Consider the following 25,756-nt stretch of genomic DNA (forward strand, 5'->3'; position numbering starts at 1 on the left):
CAGACTGGAAAGAATACAGCACTTCCTGCAGAACATACAGCAGCTAAGTGCTGGAAGACTTGAGATTTTTAAATAGAAGTAATTTAGAAATTTACATCCCCCCTCTGGAGTACCAATTTAAAGGGGTTATTCTGATAACATAAACAATATTCTAAATGATCCCTCTTCCCAATACCATCCTACATCTAATATGCATGTATAACCTATCTTGTACCGTTTCCCTGTTTTTCTTACTTCTCATACTTCCTCTCTGGACATCTAAAATCTTCTCTGTGTCATTTATGACAACACCCTTATCTCTCTTCCCTACTCCTTTTGTAGACACAGGACATGTGATCTCTCTGGGGGATGGGTTAATTGTCTACTGACTTAGTAACCCGCCCCCCAGAAGACATCGCCTGCATTATCTCCATGCACCTGTTCACTGCTAGTGAAAGTGCTGCTTCCGTAGACTTCCATGTGTCCATGAGCCTAGTTCAAAGTTACAATTCTATCTCTGCTTTCTGTCAGTTAATACAGGCATATTTACCTTTCTTTGTCACAGTTCTGTATATTGTAAGTGTTATGGATATTCTTAGAGTCTGGATAGAACCAGAATGTTTTCATTCACAGTCAGCAAGCAGAGATCTAAACCTGCACTATACCTTCCACCCCCAGGTAAACAGATGCCCGTCAGCTCTGCTACACCAAGCGCATGTCAGCTCTGTTACATCATCAGCTAGTATGGAATACATATTGGGGTGATGTGATGTAAAATCAGTGAAAAACAAGCTCTGTTTTTACTGTGCAATAGTACTGACAGCAGTGGGCAGGAAAGAAAGCTAAGGGGGAAGTATGCTAACGGACAAATCAGGGACATGTATGATGGGAAATGTAGTTTCCTGGCCGGCGCCATCTTGAATATCGATTGGCTTTTATAAAAACTTGTAACTCAGGAACAGCAGCAGCTAGAAAGACAGGAGATGGCTCAATATACTCAGGGGGACTTAGTGAGTAATAGCAGCTAGGTTTGGGAGCATTTAGGTGGATAACCCTTTTAAGTACATGGTTGCCTCTGGTTTTGAAACTGCCCTTTGCAGCTGGTAAATTGGTAGATCCGGAGCTGTGGATTCTACTATGACCATCATGAGAATGGACAGGGGTTGCCTGAATCGGACAATTGTTCATTGAGTCATGTTTGGGGGAAGGTGAGGGCTGGCAGCTAGCTTTAACATGCTTGGTTACTACTGTAGTTAGAATCTCAGGTCTACGGCCAAGTAAATGTAATCATGGTTTCTGAGATGTAATCTACATTTTCTGATCAGTAAAAAAACATGAAAAACTGTGGGTTTATAACATGTCCAATGCCTTATCATTCACTCGAAGAATGTACAGTTCTGTCTATTTTAAGGCTCTTTAAAGACCTCAGGTGTCTCCCAAAGCATGACAGCTCTGGTCTTGTTTGGAGGACACCAATGCTATGAATGGATCTTAGTTATGTCTCACGTTGTCAGTTTTCAGGATGTGTTGCATACCATCAATCCTGAACTGTATGGTTATTGTACTTTGTACTTCACTACTAGATACACAACACGTGGCAATGTCTAGGCAGATTGTTTGCAATCATAACAGAGGATGAGAAACCCCAGCAGCTTTTAACTATTCCATTATATGTTAATGAATAAATACCACTCTATTGGGCAATGCCTAGCAAACTGAGGCGTCCTCCAGGGTAGAAGTGGCAGGAGTGTGAAGGAGGTGGTTGATACTAAGGGTGTTATAGCTAGCACTGATGGCAATCTATACGTCTCTTCTTTACATGGATGTTGACCATGGTTGAAGCCCAGAGGTCACAGTCATTTGGCTACAGGCTAACATCTACATGAAAGCAGTGGGGGTGCTTCAGTGCCCTACAGGCTTTAGTGTTGGTGTAATCTTTTGGCTGAAGCAAGTGTTTTCAGTTCTAACATATGATTGTATTAGCATTTTAGCTTGTGTATTTCTTTTCTGTTTGTGACAAGCGATGATAAAGGTGGAGCATTAGGGTGGAAAAATGTATTCTGTGCATAGGTGTTGTGTTTTCTATGTAAAGCAAACAAGTCACAGATCTAGTTTGGAGCCTCAGTGGGACTTGTGTATTTACTTGTTCTTTCCTTGTCTGTCTGATATCAGACGCACATCAAACCACCAGTTTGAGGAATGGTTATACTATACTTATATATAGGGAGGTGCACTTAATTAGACCTTTCTACTGATGTGTCACACAGTGCACACAGACTGCTATAGTAATATGTTATCCAGCTGAAGATAGACACTGTGTCATCCCATAGAGACCATATGACTTACCTGTTACTATACAGAACCTCACAAGTCCCTGCCAAGTGGGCTCTGCTGGCTGAAAGCTATGTAGAGCAGTCTATCACTGGCTGGTGTATGTAGCCCATGGCCTCTTTTGTTACCTCACATGGATGCAAGGGGGGCACCTAGCCATGTCCTTTTTTTTTTTGTATGACAACAATTATGTAGTTACTGTGCCCTAAATAAGTGGTCTCGACATCTAGTCTCCACACGGAAACAGTCAGCGTCAATATCCACCTCCATGCATTCAAAAATTGCTGTAGGCACCCGACTACAAAAGCCTGTACCTGTGAGATCTGCCTGGTTTGGTTATGTTAACCCTTCAGAGTGGTTTTGGTGGTCTCACTGCTGTTATTCGGTTCACCAGAATCTCCTCCTTGGTGCACAACTCTGTCATTCAGTTTCAGGGGGCAGGACCAGAGCTGTTTGCCAGTAGTACCTACATAGATTTCTTCTACTTCTCTGGCCAATCAAAGTTACATACTGCTCTCTGCACTAGGCTAATGATTTACAGTACAAGATGTGGTGGTGGTGGGGGGGGGGGGGGGCGGTTACTGATGAACAATGTCTGCAAGGTGCTAAATGAGCAGAAAGAAAGAGCAGAGGCAGACTAGCTTAAAGGGGTTATCCAGCGCTACAAAAACATGGCCACTTTTCCCCCTACTGTTGCCTCCAGTTCAGGTGCGGTTTCCAATTAAGGTTCATTTACTTCAATGGAACTGAGTTTCAAAACCCCACCCAAACTGGAGACAACAGTAGGGGGAAAGTGGCCATGTTTTTGTAGTGCTGGATAACCTCTTTAAAGTGTACCTGTTTGTAAAAACTTTTTGCATGTCATAAAGACATGTAAAAAGTTTTGATTGGTCCAAATCTGAGTGTTTACACCTGTAGTGATGGGGGGACTCCTGACTTTTCTTTTTCTTTTTTTTTTCTAACAGAGTGGGAGTGGACCGAACTGCAGCCCGTCTCCTCCACTAGTTTTCCAGATTGGTACGGGTGTGAACACTCAGACCCCAACTGATCAAAACTTTGACATGTCTCTATGACCTGTCAAAGGTTTTTAAAAATGACGTGTACACTTTAAGCACTTACAGTAGCTGCAGATTATGCCGAGAAGCTTCATGCTGTGTTTCCATATGCGATAGATGTTGTTGGGATTATAGCATTCCAAAAGCATATGTGGAAACCCAGCCTAAAGAGTTTGTGTCGCAGTGGTAGTTAGGTGAGTCTCCTGGTTTGTGGCAATGCTGAAGCTGAACTGTGCTGTCAGGAAAGCAGACTGTGAGCCTGAATGGTCAGCATCACAAGCTGCGTCTTAACCGTGACTACAGTGAATCATTGGCTGCCATGTCCAGATGGCTAGCCAGCAATTCATTTGCATATTGAGCCCAATCTCATGAACAGGTGTTGGGGGGTGCTACAGGAAAGGTGGTTAGGTGAGCTTCCTGGTTTTCAGCAATAAATGTAGTAACAGATTCTTTAAGGGAGGAGGCTGGAAAGATTATACCACAGCACCCTGGTGGACATACAGCAGTACTACACTGGTATTTGCTAAAGGGACGGCGTCCCTAAGCTTTTAGGGTGCCTTCACACCTACCGGATCCGCAGCAGATCTCACTTCTGCGGATTCGCAGCGAGATCAGCTGCGGATCCAGTATCAATTCACCCCTATGATAGCACATACTCGCAGCGGGATTGACATCCCCATCCCCGGCCGCATCCAGCAGCCCGCATCCCCCCCATCCCCGGCCGGATCCTGCAGCCTGCCGCCGAGAGCATACAGTACCTGCTCGGCGGCGCGGCTGCAGTGAGGCTGCCGGCTCCAGTCCCGCTCAGATGAGTGGGACCAGAGCCGGGAGCCTCACTGCAGCCGAGCAGGTACTGTATGCTCTCGGCGGCGGGCTTCAGGATGCGGCCGGGGATGGGGGGGATGCAGGGATGTGGGATGCGGCCGGGGATGGAGGGATGCGGGCGGCGGCAGGCTGCAGGATGCGGCCGGGGATGGGGGAATGCGCCGGGGATGGGCTGATGCGGCCGGGGATGGGGGAAGCGGCGGCAGGGCTGCGGACAGGGGGGGTTAAAGGGGGTTAAATTCACAGCGGGTTGTCAATCCCGCTGCGAGTATGTGCTATCATAGGGGTGAATGGTACCGGATCCGCAGTGGTTCTCGCTACGAATCCGCAGAAGTGAGACCTGCTGCGGATCCGGTAGGTGTGAAGGCACCCTTAAAGTGAAAGTACCCTCAGGCCCGGGCTGAAGCACTAGAGGCGGGCTGACTCAGCCCCAATGGGAGGAAACCCCCCGTCCCTCTATGATATGGCTCCATTGATTCTAATGGAGCCGTGTCATAGAGGGTCGGGGGTTTCCTTCCACTGGGGGTGGGTCGGTCCGCCGCCAGTGCTTCAGCCCAGGCCTGATGGTACATTCAATTTAAGGGTGATCAGAGATCATAGGGAAGTCTTTGATTTACCTTTTGAGGAACAATGTAGATAATATTAGACAGGCTCAGATTACAGGTTGCAGACACAGCCCAGGTTCTCTCCCCCTCTCCTGCACAGATTACATGCTTAACCCCACCACCAGTACCAGTACTTCCTGTAACTTGTTCCCATCTAGCTGTTACCAGAGACAGATTTACACCTGACAATAGGCAGCGTACGTAAGATTGCAAGGAAGTGAGGTAAGTTGTTTTTGGTACAATAAAGTTTTATGATTTTTCTTTCTTTGGCATCACGACAACTAAGCAGCTATATTTTAAAATATGAAAACAATCTGACTCTCTGCCCTCCACATTCAGTAGGTCTTGTACAGGATATCAGTTAATGGAAAATGGCATCATTGCTATATCATTATTCATTTAGTCTAGCAGAGTTGGGTTAGTTGTAGGTCAGGCTTGCCAAGATCTTCCAGGACTAGACACTGAGTACAAACAAGGTCCTGTATTATGGTAGTATGGAGGCTAAATTACACCATCTTTACTTTCCTGGCCCAGAGTCAGACTGGCCCACTAGCATAACATACAGTCCTCTAGGTCTCCCAGGATGTGTCACAATACCTGCCCGCATCTGAAGCTGGTTAGGAGACACCACTGCTAGGGGACTGTTATTGGATTTACTTATTACTATCTTTATGGTATTTTATATTTATATAATAAATGACTGACTAGACATGCTAGTATATGTCTATTACATGGCCACGAACACATCAGCCACTGACAAGAATGGACTTATGGGTAACGACTTATGGGTTCTGATGAGGGGATTTGAGAGAAAAAGCACTTAACTTTTATTACTGTAAATTTGCTAATCTCTAATTCTGACACAACACCACTAAAAATGCCAAAATTGACATATGATGTATTATTGGATCAAAACTGCTGCGGCCAAAAGTAAGCTGAGAGGCAATGGGGAAAAATTAAATGCGTTTTTTTTTCAGGGCAGTTTTGTGAAATTGCAGCAGAGACTGTGTGTTGTTTTTTTTCAGCAGCTTGTTCCCCATTTTTTCCATACAAATCACCCAACTTCAAATAAAGTACCAGAAAACTTTTTTTGTGGTGGTGGTGGGTGTTATTTCAGCCTGTGCTCGCTATGGAAATGCACCCTTAGGTGCAGTAACAGGTGACATGCAGTAGGGGGAGCAAGAAGCTGCTGTGTAATGCATAGGGACTAATATAATTTGATTTGAGATTCTTTAGTACTGGTTCATTGGGTACTGCATCATTTACAATTTGCAGACCAAACAAAATACTTATTGCACTGCCAAAATCTGCATAGTAGGAAATAATCTAAGGATCAGATGTGGCTATTCAGTGAACGGTGCAGATAGTCAACCAAATAGTAAAATCCCTATATCCCAGGAGGGGGGAGTTTAAACCACACAGGTATCAAATACCCAAGGCTAAAATGATACCATGATCAGTGAACAGTGTGTGTGTGTGTGTGTGTGTGTGTGTACATACAGTATGTGTGTATATATATATATATATATATATATATAATTATGTGTGTGTGTATGTGACTAGATCAAAGCCAGCTATTTTTTACATACGGACTTTGATTTTCCCTTGCTAGTAGTAATAGCCAACATTAATCTCATTTGGAAATAAAATATTTGTCATAGATGAATGAGTTTTTGTTCTGTATCTTTAAAGCGTGTACAGTATAGTGATTAGAATGCAAGACTTGTAGCCCAGTACTTGCTTCCTTTATACTGGCCCATTCAGAGCCTGATCACATGACAGACCTACAATACTAAGTTCTTTCAAGCATAAGACATCTACAGGGTGCACAATTAAATCACAGTCCCTGTTCACAAACTAGAGAGCAGCAAAACTGCTAATACAGTCCATTTTGGTAATGTCATTTTCAGTATATGTGATTGCACTATAATCACCAGTACTATGTTACTGTACAATGTATACAGGTACTGTATGGCATAGGGAAGGGGGGGGGGATTAGCTGTGATAACAATAGCTCTAAGGTCAATGGCTGGCTTTGGGATAGCTCTAAACTGAGTAGTACTGAATAGCCATTTTATGTATCTGAAAATGGGCATTTTTTTTATTTTTTTCTATTTAATTCAGTGCAATAAAAAAAATAAATATATATATTTTTAGAGTGAATGATAAAACCCATGTGCAGCCAATAGCAATTATTTTTACCTCTGCATAAATGATGCAATCGCTTGTCGGCTGATCGCAGTCGCCTTTGCATGGGTCGATTTATCAGCCGAATTAAGTGTTTCTAGGAACGCTTCTTGCAGATAATCAGCCTGTGTAAAAAGGCCTTTACATGGAGCAATTATCTGTCTAATCAGGCAAAAAGCTCTCAGTGTAAGGGCTCATGCACACTGAGCAATAGACGAGGAAATATTTCTGCTTGACAATTCCTCTTCTACTGTGCTCTGGCAGAATTTGAGCAGAATTCAAGTGGAATGCAAGAAGAATTTTAAGCAGAATTAAAGCCTCATTGACTTCTATAGGATTCCTCTAGCAGATTCCGCCCAAAGAAGTGACATGTTACTACTTTGGCCCTGTTCACACTGAGCAAATACGGCGGAATTCCTTGGCTGAGCTCTCCGCCACTGAATCCCGCCGTGCTCAGTGTCCTGCTGTGAGTGAATGAAAGAGGGCGTGCCACTTTTTGGCGGAAAGCAGATCTGCAGCAGAAAATTCTGCTCGGAAATTCTGCAGTGTGAGCAAGAGCGGAAATCTCATTAAACACAATGGGACATTGCTCTGTTCATATTTTCTGGGAGGAATTTCAAGCAGAATTTAAGAGAGGATTCCTCTTCAATTCCTCACCTTTTGCTCTGTGTCCATGAGCCCTAATGGTGCCTTACACAGACAGATTTATCTGACAGATTTTCAAAGCCAGGAACAAACTCTTAGCAGAGAACATTTCATAAAGGAAAGACTGAGATTTCTCCTCTTTTCAAATCCATTCCTGGCTTTGGCTTAAAAAATCTGTCAGATAAATCTGTCTGTGTAATAGCACCATAATAGAGACAGCAACCATCCAACAAGCAAGTAAACACTCGCTCGTCAGCTGTCTATCAGCATGTCAAAAAATTGTAGGGCCCTGGACACACATCGCTCTGTTTAATAGATGATGCACAGGCGTCAGCTGATTAAAGCAAACTGCTGCATGAACATTGCTGACGATGTCTGTGCAGCCCTGGTCGAACATTTATTGTGCAATGTAATAGACTCAGTAAGCCTGTGCTGATGAGCGTTCGCTTACCCTGTGTGTTGTGCAGTCTAATAAGGCCTTATAGAGAACCTGTCACCGGGGATGCGGGCACAGAGCCCGCCTGACCCCCCCGGTGCAGCCCCTGGATACTTACCTTTTCCGACGAGTCCCGCTCCTAGAGCCGGTCCCGGGACGAAGATATCAGCGCCCAAAGCTGTGCGCGTGTGCCGCTGAGGTGAGTCCGATGCCCATAGAGAATGAATGGAGCAGTTATTCTCTATGGGCATCGGACTCATCAGCGCGCGCGCACGACTTCGGGCGCTGATATCTTCATCCTGGGAAAGGGACTTGTCGAAAAGGGTAAGTATCCGGGGGCTGCACCGGGGGGGTCGGGCGGGCTCTGTGCCCGCATCCCCGGTGACAGGTTCCCTTTAACTTTGATGCGTCATCGTCAAATGCTATTTAAACCACTGCTTCAACTGTATCTTAGTTTTTGCTGGTATTTTATTCTGTGAAATTTCCATGACCCCAGAAGTCTATGATGCTTATTTTCAGTATGAAAATTTTAAAAATAGTAGTGCAAAAAAAAAAAGGGGGGGAGGGGGGTAGAATAAAAATATTTTTCCTAGGGTCTGAAGAATGGCCAGCACAAACATAAAACAGAGTCTGTCTTCTTTAAATTGTAGTTTGTAGAAGTGCTCTGCAAGATACTGAGGGTTTTCTCCATGAAAGGGGCACTGTCTGTGACTGCACACAGCCACCAGTGTTTGCTCAGCGGACACCAAGTGTGTGGGTTTTTTTTCTAATTAAAGCAATAGAGAAAAAGATTTATAGGAAAGGAAAAAGGTGCTTTATGTTAGTAGTGTGCAAGCCAGTATACTTATAACTTATATTTTTGTTAGTATATTTATAACCATGCTTAGGAGGTTAGTGTACCTGTTAGAAACACTTGTCATTTTTGCTCTCTTAAAGGATTTGTTTAGGGAAGTGTTATGACATAACGGTTGGTGCCCTCACTGATAAAGTTTCTGTTTCTTGCATTCACTTGCTTCATTAGCTCTTGTAGTGCTGTGGTTGCAGTGCCATGCTGCAGAACAAAGTAAATACCCTGTTTGCTTGAAAATAAGATCTCCTCCTAAAATAAGGCATAGTGGAGATTTTACAGGATAACTTAATATAAGGCATCCCCCGAGAGTAAGCCCCCCCACTGCCACGCTGCGTGGGGGTAGGGGCAGGAAGGGGGAAGGTGGTTGGTTTTGTCTGGTTATGCAGGTTTGTGACAACAACTACTATATAGTATATAATGTTTATTTCTTTTTGTTTAAAAATAAGTGTGAATTCTTCATGGAAAAATAAGACATCCCCCGAAAATAAGACTTAGTGCATCTTTGGTAGCAAAAATTTATATAAGACACTGTCTTATTTTCGGGGAAACAGGGTAGCATGTAGAATAAGCCAGTATTTGTGGCCCCAAACAGGAGTTTTAGGTGCCATGTAAGCATGTGACATAGTATCTTATAACTATTATAAGTCATCATGAAATATTCCTTACGTTTAGTCTCGGTTAGACTAACCGCATCGCGCTGGGGAAGCAGAGAATAAACGTTATTGTCTAATCTTCATCCTCTGCGCTGTTTTCATTAAATCAATGGTTTAATTTATGTGTAAAATGAGGCAGTTTGGTTGCACTGGGGATACCCCTCCACCCTCCACTGCAGTGCACCGATCCAACCCCTTCTCCGCATGAATATCTGAAGTTTTGCAATGATGAACAGCCGGAGTGATGTCCCAGCAGACACTCTCAGGTTTTATTAGGAGGAGCCAGGCAGGCAGTTTGGTGCATTGAGGGCAGTAGTCCCTCCCCCAGTGCACCAAACACTTCATTTACATAATTTATTAAAACCGCACCTTCACAACCTTCATTCTTAGAATCCTTTGCACTATGGAAACATAACAGATTAGTCTCTTCTAACTTGCTGCTAAGGTCCTTGCAGGCTAAAAGACTTGTCAGCCCACAGCGGCTGCGAACGAGCACCAATCGGCAGTGTATAGGTGGAGAGCAGGACGGTTTATGTAATGCTGTATTGCAGTCAGAGGATAATAGATCAGTACATCCACATAACGAATACTGTATTATAGTAGTAAAATGTCCCTGCTGATTGGCTGGATCTTCACGTCCATGCTATTGGCCACAACTGAGTACTGTCTGCGATATAAGGAGTTAAATGTGCTTCACGGTGCAGAGGCTCAGAAAAGATAATTATGTATTGGAAATATAATTTAAGGCCATTATAACTTGTAATACCCTCTATAAAATGCCCAGTGTCCTGTTTATGTATAATTTGTACTTTTGAGTTTGGAAACCTGCAGTATAAATATTATTATTTTTTTTTTTAATCCGATCATTTTTATCAACTTTTTTGTTTTGTTCACAGCAAAAACCCAGAAATAAAAACACAGGCTCCTAGGCCACATAGTCAAGAACCGCAAAACAGTAGAAAATTTGCGCACATGAGACAGCATACAAGGAGAACAGAAGGAATCATATATACAATCTGTAGTATCAAGAGATGAACAAATTATGAAATAAAGTATTCTTTTTTTCTAAACCTAACAAAACTGTGGTGTGAGTACTTCAATTAAAAAGAAGCCTATGGCATCCTAACCCATTCCAGTATACAGATCTACGCTCCAATGTAGTCATTACGCAACAATGTTAGGTTACCTGTCCACCCCTCCACATCAAGAATAGAAGGCCATTCAATACAGACCGCCCACCAACAATTACATCATGTTGTTCAAAAAACATTTGCATAGAGTTCCTACAAATTTGGAGTAGAATAGCAGTTGGCATCCAGGCGTGTCAAGCCACCTCCCCCATACTTTTTCAAAATTTTTTGGACATCGCCTATTATAGTACACACCTCTCTTCAACCACATTCAGCCTGCTAATCATCTCAGTCAGAGTAGGCAGGGAACGGTGTGTCCAGTGGTAGGCAATAGTCTTACGAGCCTGATATAAGATACTGTAGGTTGGATACAGAATTCAGTATATTCGTCTAGGTTAAGGCCGAGTATATAATATTTAGGAGTCAGGGCTATATCTGCACCAAATATTCGTTTGAGCAAATCCTTTACCTCCCTCCAATAGGTATCCAGGGCTCCACAAGCCCAGAACATATGGAGGACGTGGGCGTCAGGCATATCACAATGCAGACACTGAAAGAAGACCTATTTTATGCAAAAAGACTGGCGTCCTATATACTTTATGAATTAAATAAATCTGTGACAACCTCTGCCATTCACTCATGGACAATAAGGGAATATTATAAAGAGCAGTTTCCCATTGGGAATCGTCTAGGGGCCCCACGTCCGTTTCCCACTTCTCCCTTATCACCAGTGTGTGTTGTTCTATATGCATATCCAATAGTTGTCTATAGGCATAGGAGATGGCACCTTTCGAGAGACCTTTACTCCCAACTTTCAGTAGTAATGGATGAGCATGCACGTCCAAAGATGTTTTGGTAGCTTGCGCTTGTAGAGCATGCCTAAGTTGTAAGTGTTGATAGAATCTGGTGTTGGGGACATCATAAGTTTCTCGAAGCTGTTCAAATGTTACTATTGCCCCATCCTTTCATACCTGACTGAGAAAGTTAATCTCTTTACGTATCCACATAGCGTATCCATCTAACTTAGAGAGTTCAGGGATACGGGGATTGTGCCTCAAGGGAGTATATGGTGTAAAGCCCGTTATTTTAAGGAGAGACTTGGCTTTATTCCATACCTGAGACATCAGCCGCAACGTAGGAGGTACAAGTCCATTCTCCATCACATACTTGGTCTCAACAGCCGCCAAGGTAGGGGAGCAACCAGTCACCCACCCAACTAATCTTCCAGACACTCCTACCTCTTCCATTTGTCCCCAACCCTTTAAGTGTTGTATTTGCACTGCTAAGTAATACAGAAAGGCGTTAGGCACCGCCAGACCCCCTGATGTCTTACCCGGTTGAAGCGTGTCTAGGCGTATCCGTGCCGTGCCTTTCTTCCAGAGAAGATCTCTGAACAAAGAATGAATCTTTTTAAAGTATAGCGCAAGGATCCACAAGGGTATTTTCCTTTTCCTAAACTCTCATGCATGTGACATCTTGTCAATATATGACCCTTATGAAAGTTGAAGTGTTTGCTTTTAGATCACTAGTAAGCAATGGTTTGGTAATACATCTCTTAGGGTGCCTTCACTTGTACCGAGTTGGCAACAGATTTCACACTGAGTGTATCACAGCAAACTATTAGTCTACAGCCCTGCCTTCTCGCTGCATATTTTAATTCCGCTGTGAGAATATAGTGGCAGTTTTCTTTAACTACTTCTATGCCGAACCGGTAACAAATATGAAAACTCCATGTTTACCCACTCCGGTTCCTCGGTCGCACTCCTGTCTGCTTTTCCAGGTCCTGACTTGTGGACAGCCCGCTCAGCCAATTACTGTGCTGTCCTGCCATAGATAGTGATTGGCTGAAGGGACGGTCACTGAGATCTAAAGAAGCAGACGGGAGTGCGCCAGAGGAACGGGAGCGGGTAAGCATGGTGTCTTTATTATTTTTACCTGTCAGACATAGAAGTAGTTAAAGAAAGTTTATCTTACAAAACACAACTGGAGCATATACAGTTGCAATGAAATCATCCATTCATGAAAATCCATTCATAATGAAGCCAGAGATTGACTCACCGTTGCTGTCTTCATTTGTCTTTTTATAGCTGGATATGATTCATTTGTTAGGGCTTACTGGTGTGCGTTCACAGGAGTTTAGCGTGTACCTATCTGCCACAACATTCTCTCAGCGGAATTAAAATCCGCTATGAGTATGCAGGTAACAAGTATCACAGCAGATTTGTTGCACTATGTGAAATCTGCTGCAAACTCTTGAATGTGAATCTAGCCTAAAAATAATAAACAGCCCACGCTTATCTGCCTATGATCCTCCGTCACACGCCTGCTTCAGTCTCCAGGTCCCAGCTCACTGGTGGCCTGCTCAGAATGCTGGGTCACTGACTATAATGGTACTTAGTATTGCAGTGGATTTCCCTGCAAAACTCTGTGTGAATCCGCCATGAACTCGGCACATATGAATGCACCCTTAAAGTCTGTCTGTCACTGTGTGGGATTTAAACTTTCTTGTGGAGACGCAGCTGCCAACAGAAGTTTGGGCTCCTGTAGAAATGTCCTAGGCATAGGCAAAGGTGGTGTTCATAGTTCTATTCTAACCAAGCATAAGATTTTTCAAGCATTGCCCATCGTCTTGGCCATGAGGGAATACAAAGAAGGGGTGCCAGCCTTTCTCTTGGTGGGCTCTACTTCTGGTTTACATTATAAATAATGATGTAAGGTAGTGACAGATATCGTGACTAGAAAGTGGCCTAAAGTCTAGTGTATACAAATACTAAGAGGGAAATATGAAAAGCAGGGCTGCTTGTATCCTAAAGTATTAACAGTGCTACACCTTTAAACACTTCCCGTATTGTGTGTTTATTTCTGAGAGTTGAGAAACTCTTGGCTTCCTCCCAGCAAGCATGTGGCTGTCAAAGTTCGTAGAAGTTTCACAAGTGACTGCACCTTTAAGAGTCAGGATGTGGCTTTGCAGTGTTTGAAGTGTGACTCTGCAGTGAACAGCTGAGGCTTTCAGAGGGTGGTGGAAGGAGATTGTCCAGCAGAAGTTGTTGCTAAACGGCTGACCTATGAAAAAGTCAGCTCTGTTCTGCTAAGTTTATACAAATGTGGCTTTTTTCCTTATGCGGCAAAGGGGAAAAAAAAAAGTTGAAAAGGCAGCTGTGAGGTTAGTTGCTTGGTGTGGTGAGGGAGCTGGAGCTATGACAGGCACTGTCAGCATGAGCACACAGCGACGAGATCTGATGGTTGTATGCAGCACAGCCTCTGGCGTCTACAAGTAAGTGTTTCTATAGAAGCAGCTTCTCTTTTCCTTTATCTCGATAGTGTTTTCCTTCCTGTTAAGGCTTTGTCTTTCTACCTCCAATGTCATTTACATTTAGCATGGTGTCTGTGCTTGTGTAATGGCCCGGCATAAGCTTGGGGGACCTAGATTTAACTTCCCTGTTATGTGAGCTCAGGCAGTTTCTCTTTTAGCTGTGGAATTTCAGACTGAGCTCAGAACAGGTCCGTCTGCATATTTTTAGTTTGTGTATGTAAGATGTTTTTAGCCCACCATGAAAAAAACAAAGAAAAGAGCTGTGATAGTAAGCAATGGGTTCCTGGGTCAGTGGCATTGCCCTTTAACAGCCTTGTGTTTTTGGACATGCTGCTATCTGATGGCTAGTCCCTCTGTAGTCCTCATAAACAAAAGGTGGAAAAACACTTGGCTCTAAGAGAAATATTTCACTATTCGTGTTGCAAGTGGGAGGGGACGGTCACAGGAACATGTTGTTTTGTCAGAGGTTGTGAATCAAAAGCTTTCTCTATAAGAGACTTGGTTGAAAGGGAACCAAATGTAGATCAATAGTCGCCATTTATGTTTACGTGATCTGTTCATATAGCTCTTCATGCATGTCTCATTGTCGTAGTTCTGCCACTCTGAAGTCATATGAAAAAACAAATCTTTGCTCTGGTAATGAAATATTGGTAAAATTTTGTATCTTTAGCAGTGTGACTATTATCCATATAGGTATCAATGTTCAATAGGCTTATTGTTGAAATGTGCTTTACATAGTTTGTGTGAGTGAATGCATTGTCCCATACTCTGAGTTAATCTGTTTACCCCTTATTTTTGTAGAAAAAGAGGAAAGTGTCTCAAATGGTGAAGATGAAAGAGATCCCAAAGCTGCATATTTTGTGGAAACGCCATATGGATACCAGATAGACCTGGACTTTGTGAAGTATGTTGAGGACATACAAAAGGGGAACACCCTGAAGAAAGTAAACATTGTAAAGAAGCACAAGTTTGGCTCACATTTTTCAGAGGACAGAACAGAACCCTGCCAGGGAACGGGTTGGCCCTCTACAGAGTCTCTTTCCTCCTCTAACAGTGATGAAAATAAGCTGTCTCCTTCAATAATTGCCAGGCGACATACTGTTTCTGGCTCTGCCAGATCGTCCACTTCCCAAGAAACGTCAAACTTTTTAGCCATCCCTGAAAACAAACTATTGCCGCCATCTTCCCCTTATCTGCCTAAACACAATTTTCATGTTACAAAAACTCTAATGGAAACTCGCCTCAGGCTGGAACAAGAAAAAGTCATGCAGGTAGCTTCGTCTTTCAACGATGTACGTAGGCCAAGGCTGGCAAGTTTTGGGGGAATGGGCTCCACTGGTTCCCTTTCATCGTTCACTGGATCAGTAGGGCACACATCAGCAGCCCAGCAACTTCAGAATGGACACCAAGTCAATGGTGATTTTAGTGCCTTCTTTGCCTCATCTTTAGGAAGCTCCATCCGTCACAGTCCTCTAAGTTCTGGTGTAGCGACACCAGTGACAAACGTGAGTCCAATGCACCTCCAGCATATCAGGGAGCAGATGGCTGTGGCGCTTAAACGTCTCAAAGAACTCGAGGAACAGGTAAAAACCATTCCTATACTTCAGGTAAAAATTTCAGTATTACAGGAAGAAAAAAGAAAACTTTTGTCTGAAATTAAAACCCAAAAAGTTAGCACCCAGAATGATACCACAGGTTTCCGTAAAAGATCCTATAGCGCCGGCAATGCGGCTGGCTTTGAATCATCTCGGACTCCGGTTAAGTCTGGTGGGGAGTTACATATAGATTCTGAAGAGGAGATGGAAACTCCAGAACAAAATACGCACACGCTTAAGGAGTTCAGACAACTGACAGCTGAGATGCAGGCTTTAGAAAAGAAAATTCAGGATAGTAGTTTTGAAGCTTACTGTTCTTCACAGTCGAGGGAAAAGAAATCGAAAGAAAAATGTGGCCGATCTGTTGCTGTTGGTGCTGATGAAAACATGAATGATGTGGTAGTGTACTATAAATCTGCAAAACCCACCAGAGAGATCTCTGTGGGCACTGAAATAGATGTAAGAAGCACTGGAGTAGGGGTTACTGAGGAAATGCTTGGGGTGACTACTGATGTTGAAAGAGAAGTGGAACTCCAACAGCAAACTATTGAAGCACTTAAAGAGAAAATCTATAGACTTGAAACAGACTTGAGGGAAGCCACCTATGAAATGGAAATGACTAAACTAAAGTTGGAGATCAGGGCAGCAGGGTCAAGGAAAGGAGTAGACAAAGCCGTAATGGCTCAGCCCTTAACCTGTAGTCGGATGGTGGAAGCTGTAATAGAAACCAGGGACCAAAACCATGGTGGCTGCTTAGATGTCGTTGACTGTTCCGTTGGTAGCAGCTTGCAAACAAGTAGTATTGGTGTTTCATGTAGCCCTTTCCTTCAAAATGCAGCTGTGGGCCCTGACTTTCCAATGAATCACTGGATTGTAAAAGAGTGTGTAGAGACTTGTGACATGGGTGTGGAGTGGGAGCTTAAGATGTGCGACAAGTGTGTTGGTGTGGACCAGACCATTGGTGAAACTGGGCTGTGCATAGAGGAAGTTGTACATGAGCTGGCTCAAGACAAGACTATAGTTAAGGATGTGAAATCCGTTGCTTGTGGAGATTGTTCGGTGGATGTTACAGTTAAACCATTGTTGGATTATTTTTCATGTGGTGTCAATACAGAAGTTGTTCAAAAAGTGGACTTTGCCATTAATGTGTCTCCTTGGACTACAAATCAGGAAACCTATACTGAATTTGAGGTCTCAAACCAATCCACCAACACAGAGGTTCCAGAACTTGTAGATATAAGTACAAATACAGCCTACAGCATGTACAGCAAACATACCAACACTGAAAGTGTGGAAATGCGCTCAGTAGCTATAGGAGATGGCAAAGTTAAGGAAATTGATGCCATACCAAAAACACGTTCAATTGGAATATGTACGTCTGATTCTGATTTTGAACTTCATTCCATCCGAAAAACCAAAGATTTTGGAGTAGGTCAAATAAATGTTTTTGAAAACTTTCTGTTTGGAGTTAAGTCACGTAGTATAGCCTGTGGACCTAGTGAGCCCGAACCTGTTTCTGCCAATACAGGATCTGAAGCAGTTGGTTCAGAGTCCTTATCTGCAATAAAGGAAAATGTACCACATATTGACTCCCCAGCTATAGACCATTACATTGAGCGAGTGCAGAAGTTGCTGCAAGAACAGCAGATGCTTCTCGCTGAAAACTACACTGAGCTGGCTGAAACCTTTGGTGAACCATATTCACAGATTGGATGTCTGAACTCCCAGCTCATTAGCACCATCTCATCCATTAACTCTGCCATGAAGTGTGGCAGCAATGAAGATCTGCAGAACTTAGGACTACAGAAGAAAAGCTTGGAGCTGACATTGTTTCCAGGTAAGATAGCTTCTATTAAATCAAGCAGTGGCAAAGCTATAGGGGTCACTGGGCCCATCAAGTTGCACCCCCTAAGACTACTGTACCTCTTTAAATAGGCACTGTCACTACAAATAACTTTTGACAAGTCATCAGACATGTCAAAAGCTGTTGATCACAGTGGGTCTCACTGCTGAGACCCACTCCGATCAGAAGATACAGCCATGGAGAGATCGCAGCAGTGCCATCCACTCGCCGGCCGCTTATTCCATCAATATTTTCTCATAGACTTTCAAGGCCGATGCTGCTGCAATATCTCTAGGCTATATCTTTTGATCAGACCGGGTCTCAACAGTGAGACCCACTGTGATCAATAACTTTTGACATGTATGATGACATGTCTAAAAAGTTATTTGTAGTGACGGGTACACTTTAAGGTTGACTGCTTATGTGTGACCTGCTAAAATTCAGCACCAGTGCTCAGTAGTATATGGAGCTCTGTATGGTAGGCAGACAGGGGCAGAGGTGTCACACAGGTTAGAGGTCAGAGAGGTAAAGTCATGAAATAAGAGACTGCACTGACAAGAGCAGAGAGATAACAACTGTGTTAACCCCTTGCATTTAATTTGGTTTACTAAGAAGGGTTAAAAATGAGCCTGAACAAGACCATAGGAGGACCATGGTTTGGGTGCTGTTATTGTCTGATTTTTAAGGTGCACATTACTCCTTTTTGTCCACACACTTAAACTCAAAACTTTTGATTATCTACTTGACTGTTTTTCCATCCTATATATTCTTATAGAAGCCTTTCTACTATATTTTACATTTCAAAGTGTTAACTGCAAGGACTCCATCCTGAAGGGCTGCCCGAAGCCATTCTAAAGCTGGCTATTCTGTATTTCTGTTATTTTATCACCTGCTGAAGCCCTAAGGGCCCTATTACACCAACAGACCATCTGACAGATTTTTTGAGCCAAAGCCAGGAATGGACTATAAACAGAGAACAGGTAATAAAGGAAAGGCTGAGATTTCTCATCCTTTCAAATCCATTCCTGGCTTTGACTTCAAAAAAATGATGGTGGTGTAATAGAGCCCTAAAGCTATAAACACACACAGATTTTTGTGCTGTAAGGGTGGGTTCACACTGAAGAATTCTCGCGGATGAATTCCGTCGCCTGTGCCATAGACACCATTCTATCCACTGGCGGATTCCGCATTCCGCCGAAAGAATTGACACGTCAATTCTTTCGCCCAAATGCGGAATCAGCCGGCCCATAGAATGGTGTCTATGGAGCCGGCGGAAAGGTGCGCGGCCGTGAGCGTGTACAGGTGACGGAATTCCGTGGAATTTATCCGCGAGAATTCCTCAGTGTGAACCCACCCTAAGGGTTCTTTTACATGCACAGAAAAGTCATAACTTTTCATTTTAAACTATAGGAATTTAGATGAGAAGATAAATCGCTATGAACTAAAGTCGTTAATGCAATCGTAAATGCAATTGTTTAGATTCTGTGAATATCCATAATTGTGTTTGTATGTATATACTGTGAACGATGAGTGTTTACACTGAAGGACTTGAGAATGATTAACAATGATTTTGAGGTCAGCTCAAAAGATGTGATCAACAACGTTCTGAACAAATTTTCGTTCATAGTTTGATCATTGCCAAGTTTACACCAGTAGATTATCGCTTAAATTCGAATGATTTAACGATTTGTTGCATAGTAATCGGCTAGTGTAAAAGGCCTTAATGGCCCACAGATTGACTGACTGTATTTTTCCCCAAGTTAAAGTAGCAGATTTTGAATATAGCCTCAGAATTAAATAAAGTATACTCTGTGTAATTTTTATGGAAGAATTGCACAGTGTTGCCCTACTATACAGAGCAGCGGCCAGCAGACCGTTATCGTTAAAAAATCTTTCAACATGTTGAAAGACAAGAATCGTCTTTAAACAGGAATTATTACATCAAGTGATTATCGTCCGTAATGGCCGATAATCAGCCAAATACAGCCGATAATTGCTTGATGTAATAGGGCCTTCAGCCGTGCAGTGTATTATCTGAAGCGGTTGTCTAGGTAAACATTAATTTTAGAATTGCAGAGATTAACACTATGTTTAGCGCTTCATAATTCACAACAATAAACGCCAAGGTGAGTCAGAGTCTCAGATTAGCAGCCATTGCATGTGGGCCGTGAGGCTCCGTGCAGCAACCATATCTGTCACTCCCACTAGTAATTGTTGTTTCCTTTGTAAGTGATAGCGTGTAGAGTTTTGACAGGAATAATAAACATATTTATGGAAATAAAATATTGATCTAGGCCAACGCTAATGAAATAGACATAGGAAAGGCTACTTACTACAGCGGCACCTCAGATTAGAGATGTGGAGGAATACTTGTAAATCTGTGTAAATGGCGATAGAGGTGGCGCCTACTAAACTTCTCCATGTACATAAATGTATTTTAGGGAAATCTGGATAACAACACAGGCTGACAGCAGGCAACAGGAGAAGTCCTGCTATGTGCTAATCCAATTTAGAGGCTTTTCCACTAAATGACTAGGATTTATGATCATAAACAGAATTACTTCTACTCCGATGGGTGTAATGTTAAAAAAAAAAACAAAAAAAAACCTTTATTTAGACAACCTTAAAAATAATCGGAACTCAGACACTATTCTTTACAGTAGTTAAACTAAGAACAATAGCAAAGCCAACGTGTTTCAGTGATCAAGGTGTTCTTACTCGTGCCTGCTTTTAACCCCATGTGGTACAGATCTATAAAGCAACTCTGTACCCACAATCTGACCCCCCCAAACCTCTTGTACCTTCGGATAGCTGCTTTTAATCCAAGATCTGTCCTGGGGTTCATTTGGCAGGGGATGCAGTTATTGTCTTAAAAAATAACTTTTAAACTTGCAGCCCTGAGTCAAACAGCAGTGGCCTAGAGTGTGTATGCATTAGGCTGGCACAACCTCTCTATCCCTACTTCCCACCCTCTTCATCATTAGGAATGCCCCAAGAACATTTTCTCCTGTCTGAACTTTGCACAGGTGCCTTAACGATCCAGCCCATGTGCCAGGCTGACACAGCTAATGAATAGGAGACAATCTGCCTGGAGCATTCCTAATGATGAAGAGGGCGGGGAGAAGGGACAGAGAGGTTATGCCACCCTTATGCACAGACATTCTAGGCCGCAGACGTTTGGCACGGAGCTGCCAGATTAAAAGTTTGTTTTTTAGGACAATAGCTGCATCACCTGCCGAACAGACCCCAGGACAGATCTTGGATTTAAAGCAGCTATCCAAAGGTACAAGCAGTTTGGGGGGATCAAATTGTAGGCACAGAGTTGCTTTAAGGGATTGGCAATTAATAAATCTGCGCTGTCTTAAAGTGAACATAGCCCCATAATTTTATACATAGTTGTATGAGATACACATTATATAACATCATTACAATTTAACATAACAGTAAACACGTACTGATGTATTAAAATGCTGGGCCTGAAGACAGCTTGTATGGATGTTTTATTGAGCGCCAACAAAGTTTAAGGAATAAGCAAGACAAGGAAGTGGTCCAAGCTGGAGTCATAAGTGTGTAGAACTACAATGGTGAACTGGGATATTTTTTTTCTCTGTGATATGATTATCTGCTCTAAAAGCTTAACACCTTGAATGCTAGAGGTCTCTAGAACAAAGAGGCGGAGCTGCAGTGGCCTGTGGGGCTTTCAACTGCAATTATTGGTACAGAAAACCAGTTAAGGCTACATTCACATGGCAGTATTTTTCATTCGTTTTCACGAACCTGGAAATACTGAATCCGTTACAACCCGTTAATTTCAATGGGTCTATTCATACATCCAGTAAATTTGCGGATCCACAATCCATGCCAAAAAAAAACAATGTTGTAATACGGTCCGTGATTACGAAACGGACACCCCCCATAATTTGCCGAGAGTACATTTCAATCCGCAAAACCATCCCTATCACATATCCTTTTTTATTACACCACCAAGCTCCTCCTGCCAGAAATATCCTGCCTGATACAAATGACTGTAAAACTGTCTCCAGACGACCATGTGACCTTTTTATTAGTATTGTAATAGTATAAAAAATAATTTCTGAGTAAGTGAGGGATGAGGAACATAGCGCAGGGCCCGGAGTGACAAGTTGCCATATGTTTTGTAGACATCAGAGTGCCACACTAGCGGTGTGGTTTACTTCTCACTATGTAACTACTCAAACATTACGCTTCCTGTGTGAAGCTATTTAAAGTAAATGTAGTTGCTTCCTTTTCTCTATATGTGTATAACCTTTTTAACCTTTTTTTCACTTATATGTTTTTACCCAGTAATATGCCAAAGAGGAAATTATTGCATTCCCGTATTTTAACATTCCTATTCTTATACAGTGTGCAGGTATATGAGATATGCATACATATACATACATACATACATACACACGCACACACTTATAATAATGCACCATTGTCTATCCTAATACAGTATTCCATGTTACAGAGTTCTGTGTTGTAATCTTTATTAACATAAATGTGTAGAAATGTATAGAAATAATGAAAGGAATTTACTCCCACCCCCACACCACCCCTTTTATACCTTGATGGTCTCTCCTGACCCGAGATTCACCTGTTGAAATCTCTATATACAGGTGTCACTTTTTACTGTAATGCAGTACATATCACATTCCAACAGCCTCCTCCTTATCACAGACAGAATAGGAAGTCTCAGCCGAGATTTAGGCTTAGTAGTGAGAATGGAAACTGCATCATTTCAGGATTATTTTGGATAGTAATATTAGAAAAAAAACAGCTTATATATGGATGAAAATAGATTTAAAAAAAAATCCTGTATACACCTGCTGCCTGTCATGTGCTGGTGCCTTTCTAACTGTGCCAACCCCACTGCTAAGTTCTTCCTGCCATCCTCTTGACGTATAAGAAATGCTCATTCGGGAGGTTATTCGCAGAGTAGGGTCACCACTAAAGAATTTCCTGTTTCGAGAAAGGAGCAGGAAGCAGTTGGCAGTAGGGGCCGTCATTGTTGGACTGGGCACATTTGGGGCATCAGCAACAGGTTAATGTGTGGTTTTTGTTTCTTTTCTTACCACTCTGAGGTTTTATAAGCTACTTACTAAACTACTAAGAATCTTGTATAGGAAAATTCATACATTCATGTATGGGCCTTCATAAAACAGAGTCCACATCCTCGATTCTGTCTTGAGAGGCTTCTCATCCGTTCTATAGCCACACCAACCACCAACACCTTTCCCTATTATTCACCTGTTGAAGCAGCAGGACATAGGGCAGTCTGTATTGTTTCCAACATAAATTAAAAAAAACTACTACTCCTAAACGCTGCAGTAAGGATTCTGATGCTATGAATGTGACCAGGTCTGCGCCGCTCTTCTCTCACAAACGTAGTAGGGCTTCAGAAGGGTTTAGCACATAGTGCAGACTGTACACTCCCATACTTTAAAAGGATTTTATTCTTACATCCTCTGGAGATTAACAAAGTCTCTCCACTTTATATGGTGAAGCCATTTCCCTGTGACTTTTCACAGGTTACATTTTTATTATTGTACTTGTTTGGAAGGTTTGGGGGCCTTAGCAGGAGTGTGCTTAGTTATTATGGGATTTACTGCAGTAAATGTATTACTTTTATTATACAGGAGCTATTTATGAGGCCACACTCCACCTCCACAGCTTTATGTAAGGGGCCTTTCTCACTCTCTCTCACACACACACACACACACACACACGTCTATCTCACAGAATTTTGAAGCCAAAGCCAGGGACAGACTATAGACAGAGAACAGGTCATTAAAAAAAAGACAAATTGCTCCTCTTTTTAAATCCATTTTTGTTTTTTTTACTTCAATAATCTGTCAGATAGACGTGTGTGTAGAAGGACCCTTAGGTTGGCTAATTCTTCTAGTTGGTAATGTTTGCTTCTATTAACGTGAACGTTATACACACTGTTGTGAAGCCAAACATTACCATTTGGATGAAAGAGGAAAACTGTGGACAATGCTGGTATTCATCCGGCAGTGCTGATCAGATGAGGCCTGTGCTATGAGAGCTTTACCCATGTGTTCTTGCATACATGGAGCTTTTCTTTTTCGTTTAAGCTGTTTAATATTGGTCTTCGACTACAGCACAATACCTGTTGTATAACCCTTTCTTTACTTGTACAGTGGTGCCTTGGATTACGAGCATAGTTCGTTCCGGGACAGTGCTTATAATCCAAATCCACTCTTAAACCAAAGCAAATTTTCCCGTAAGAAATCATAGAAATGCAGACAATTGGTTCTAAACCCCAAAAATAATGATTTATTAATCAGAATAATATGTAAAACAAATGAAACAAACATTCAGAAACAGCAGAATATGTTATATTATAAGTTACTGTACAGGAATGGAGAGGATGGGAAACACAAGGACTGACAGAGACTGCAGGGAGCATGAAGGAATGAGCAGGGCGGATGTGAGCACAGTATAGTAGCACTCACTGTCCGGGGAGAGAGGGGTTACAGCTATAGAGAGATTACCGTCACAGTCCTGTCCCCTGATGCAAGCCCCAGCCTAAAGTGGATTTGCCATGATTTGAAAGGTGAGGAAGACTTCCTGGGTCAGAGTACAGTGCTGTAGACCCCGCTATGCAGACCATGATGCTCTTAAACCAAAGCAATGCTCTAAAACCAAGTCATAATTTTGAAAAACCTGAGAGCTCTTAAACCAAGGTACCACTGTATTTGTATACAAGACTGGCAGAGCTTAATTTCTAATATAAATCCCCCAGTTTACCTGCAGTCAGGTTTCGGCTTTGCTTTACTGGGGATTTGACCAGCTAGCTCTGCTAGATCCTGTATGAACACAAACAAGCCTTCTAGTACGGTCACGGGTACCTGGTATGTACTCTGCTCTAGTGATGCAACAGTTAATGAATAATCACCGAGTATATTTGCCAAGCAAAGTAGCCTTTACCTGTGATTGAGAAAACAGACAGCCCAGACATTCCTGTAACATGATGGTTGCTCCGTCAATAAATATCCTTCTATTTCTGTTTGGGAAATAAGGGAGGCGAGAACTGTGACAGACCACGGTCCTATTTAGGGAAAAGCTGGCATACAGTACTGTGCAGTATTTAGGACGTACATGTCTGTAGCTTTACTTATTTGCCTGTTCAACAAAGGATCTAAAGAGGCTGAATGATGAATCTGCTTTCCCCATCCAGGAAAAGAAATGCCCCCTAAAACAGGATTTTTCACAATATTTTTATTAAATACATTAAAGCACAGTAGAAAATACAAAAAAATGGTAAAAAAAAATAATACTGTATATAGTAGTTACAAGCAGTGCAGTACAGCAGTGAACCATGTCAGTTTTACGTGAACATCAGAATGTAGTAAAGACCCAAACAATGCATGAAAACATTGGGTGGGGGGTGGGGGTCTGGTTATTGTTACTGGGGATTTTTTATCATAAAGTACTGAGCTTTTTTCCCAGTTACATAAAAGATAGGAAAGATTCAGGCTTCAGATGTTGCAGGGCCACTTTTGGACCTTTAGGGTACATTCACAAGTAATGTGTTTGCTGCCGATGTCATGCTGCAGACATTCATTTACATTGATTTACATGGCGTACGCTTTGCATGTCATGGATAATTATACCATACAGACATTGAACGAAGCAAAGTACTCCAGTCTGTTTGTGACTGTTTTGTCTGCTGTCATATATAACATATATTAGTAAGAAGATAGATAGATAGATAGATAGATATCATTTTGGTGATATTTCTAATGCATACCTGAAGCAGAGAGTGATCATTGTATGTGACTGGGACCTAGACAATGAGTTGATAATATGGCACCAGCTTTGTATAGGTCTGTGATCGCTCTGTACAGGACACGGGTGATAGGCTAAAGGCATGACACTAGCATACGGCATGTTTATTATGTTGTGTTCAGTAGTGATAATTTTATATTAGTCTTGTGGGCCGCTGATGAGCTGTGAAAGGCATCGAGTTTTTTCCTGTGACCCTGAAAAATGCCTCTGTTCTTTGGATTATTACCAGTCATTACCTCATCCTATTTCTATCAGAGCACAAGGCCTGAACTCCATTAATGTTCCAACCAAGCTCCAAATTAAGCCTCTGGCAGGAGAGGGTGAAACAGGAAAGTGCAACAATTCAGGCACCTTTTAAACACACAGAAATAGATGTATTGATCCTTTGTGTGTAACATATATAAAAATTAGGACTGAATTTCTTCATATTTTATATAACAGGGACACAATAAGGTATTGGGACCATGAGTCTT

At 42.3% G+C, this 25,756-nt stretch overlaps 1 protein-coding gene across 5 annotated transcripts in view; it reads left to right on the forward strand.

Annotated features, from left to right (window-relative positions):
- Positions 1-25,756, forward strand: part of KANK1 (KN motif and ankyrin repeat domains 1) — a 139,389-nt gene that overhangs the window by 95,585 nt on the left and 18,048 nt on the right. For 4 of the 5 annotated variants that reach the window (XM_069961891.1, XM_069961894.1, XM_069961892.1 and 1 more), the window contains one exon: positions 14,811-17,441. In XM_069961891.1, coding sequence (XP_069817992.1) covers positions 14,811-17,441 — 2,631 coding nt within the window. Of the gene's footprint in view, positions 1-14,569; positions 14,646-14,810; positions 17,442-25,756 lie in introns of those variants that run through there. The other variant, XM_069961890.1, reaches the window with a different exon arrangement.

The sequence above is a fragment of the Dendropsophus ebraccatus genome, chromosome 3 (genome assembly GCF_027789765.1).
Source record: "Dendropsophus ebraccatus isolate aDenEbr1 chromosome 3, aDenEbr1.pat, whole genome shotgun sequence".
NCBI classification, from domain to species: domain Eukaryota; kingdom Metazoa; phylum Chordata; class Amphibia; order Anura; family Hylidae; genus Dendropsophus; species Dendropsophus ebraccatus.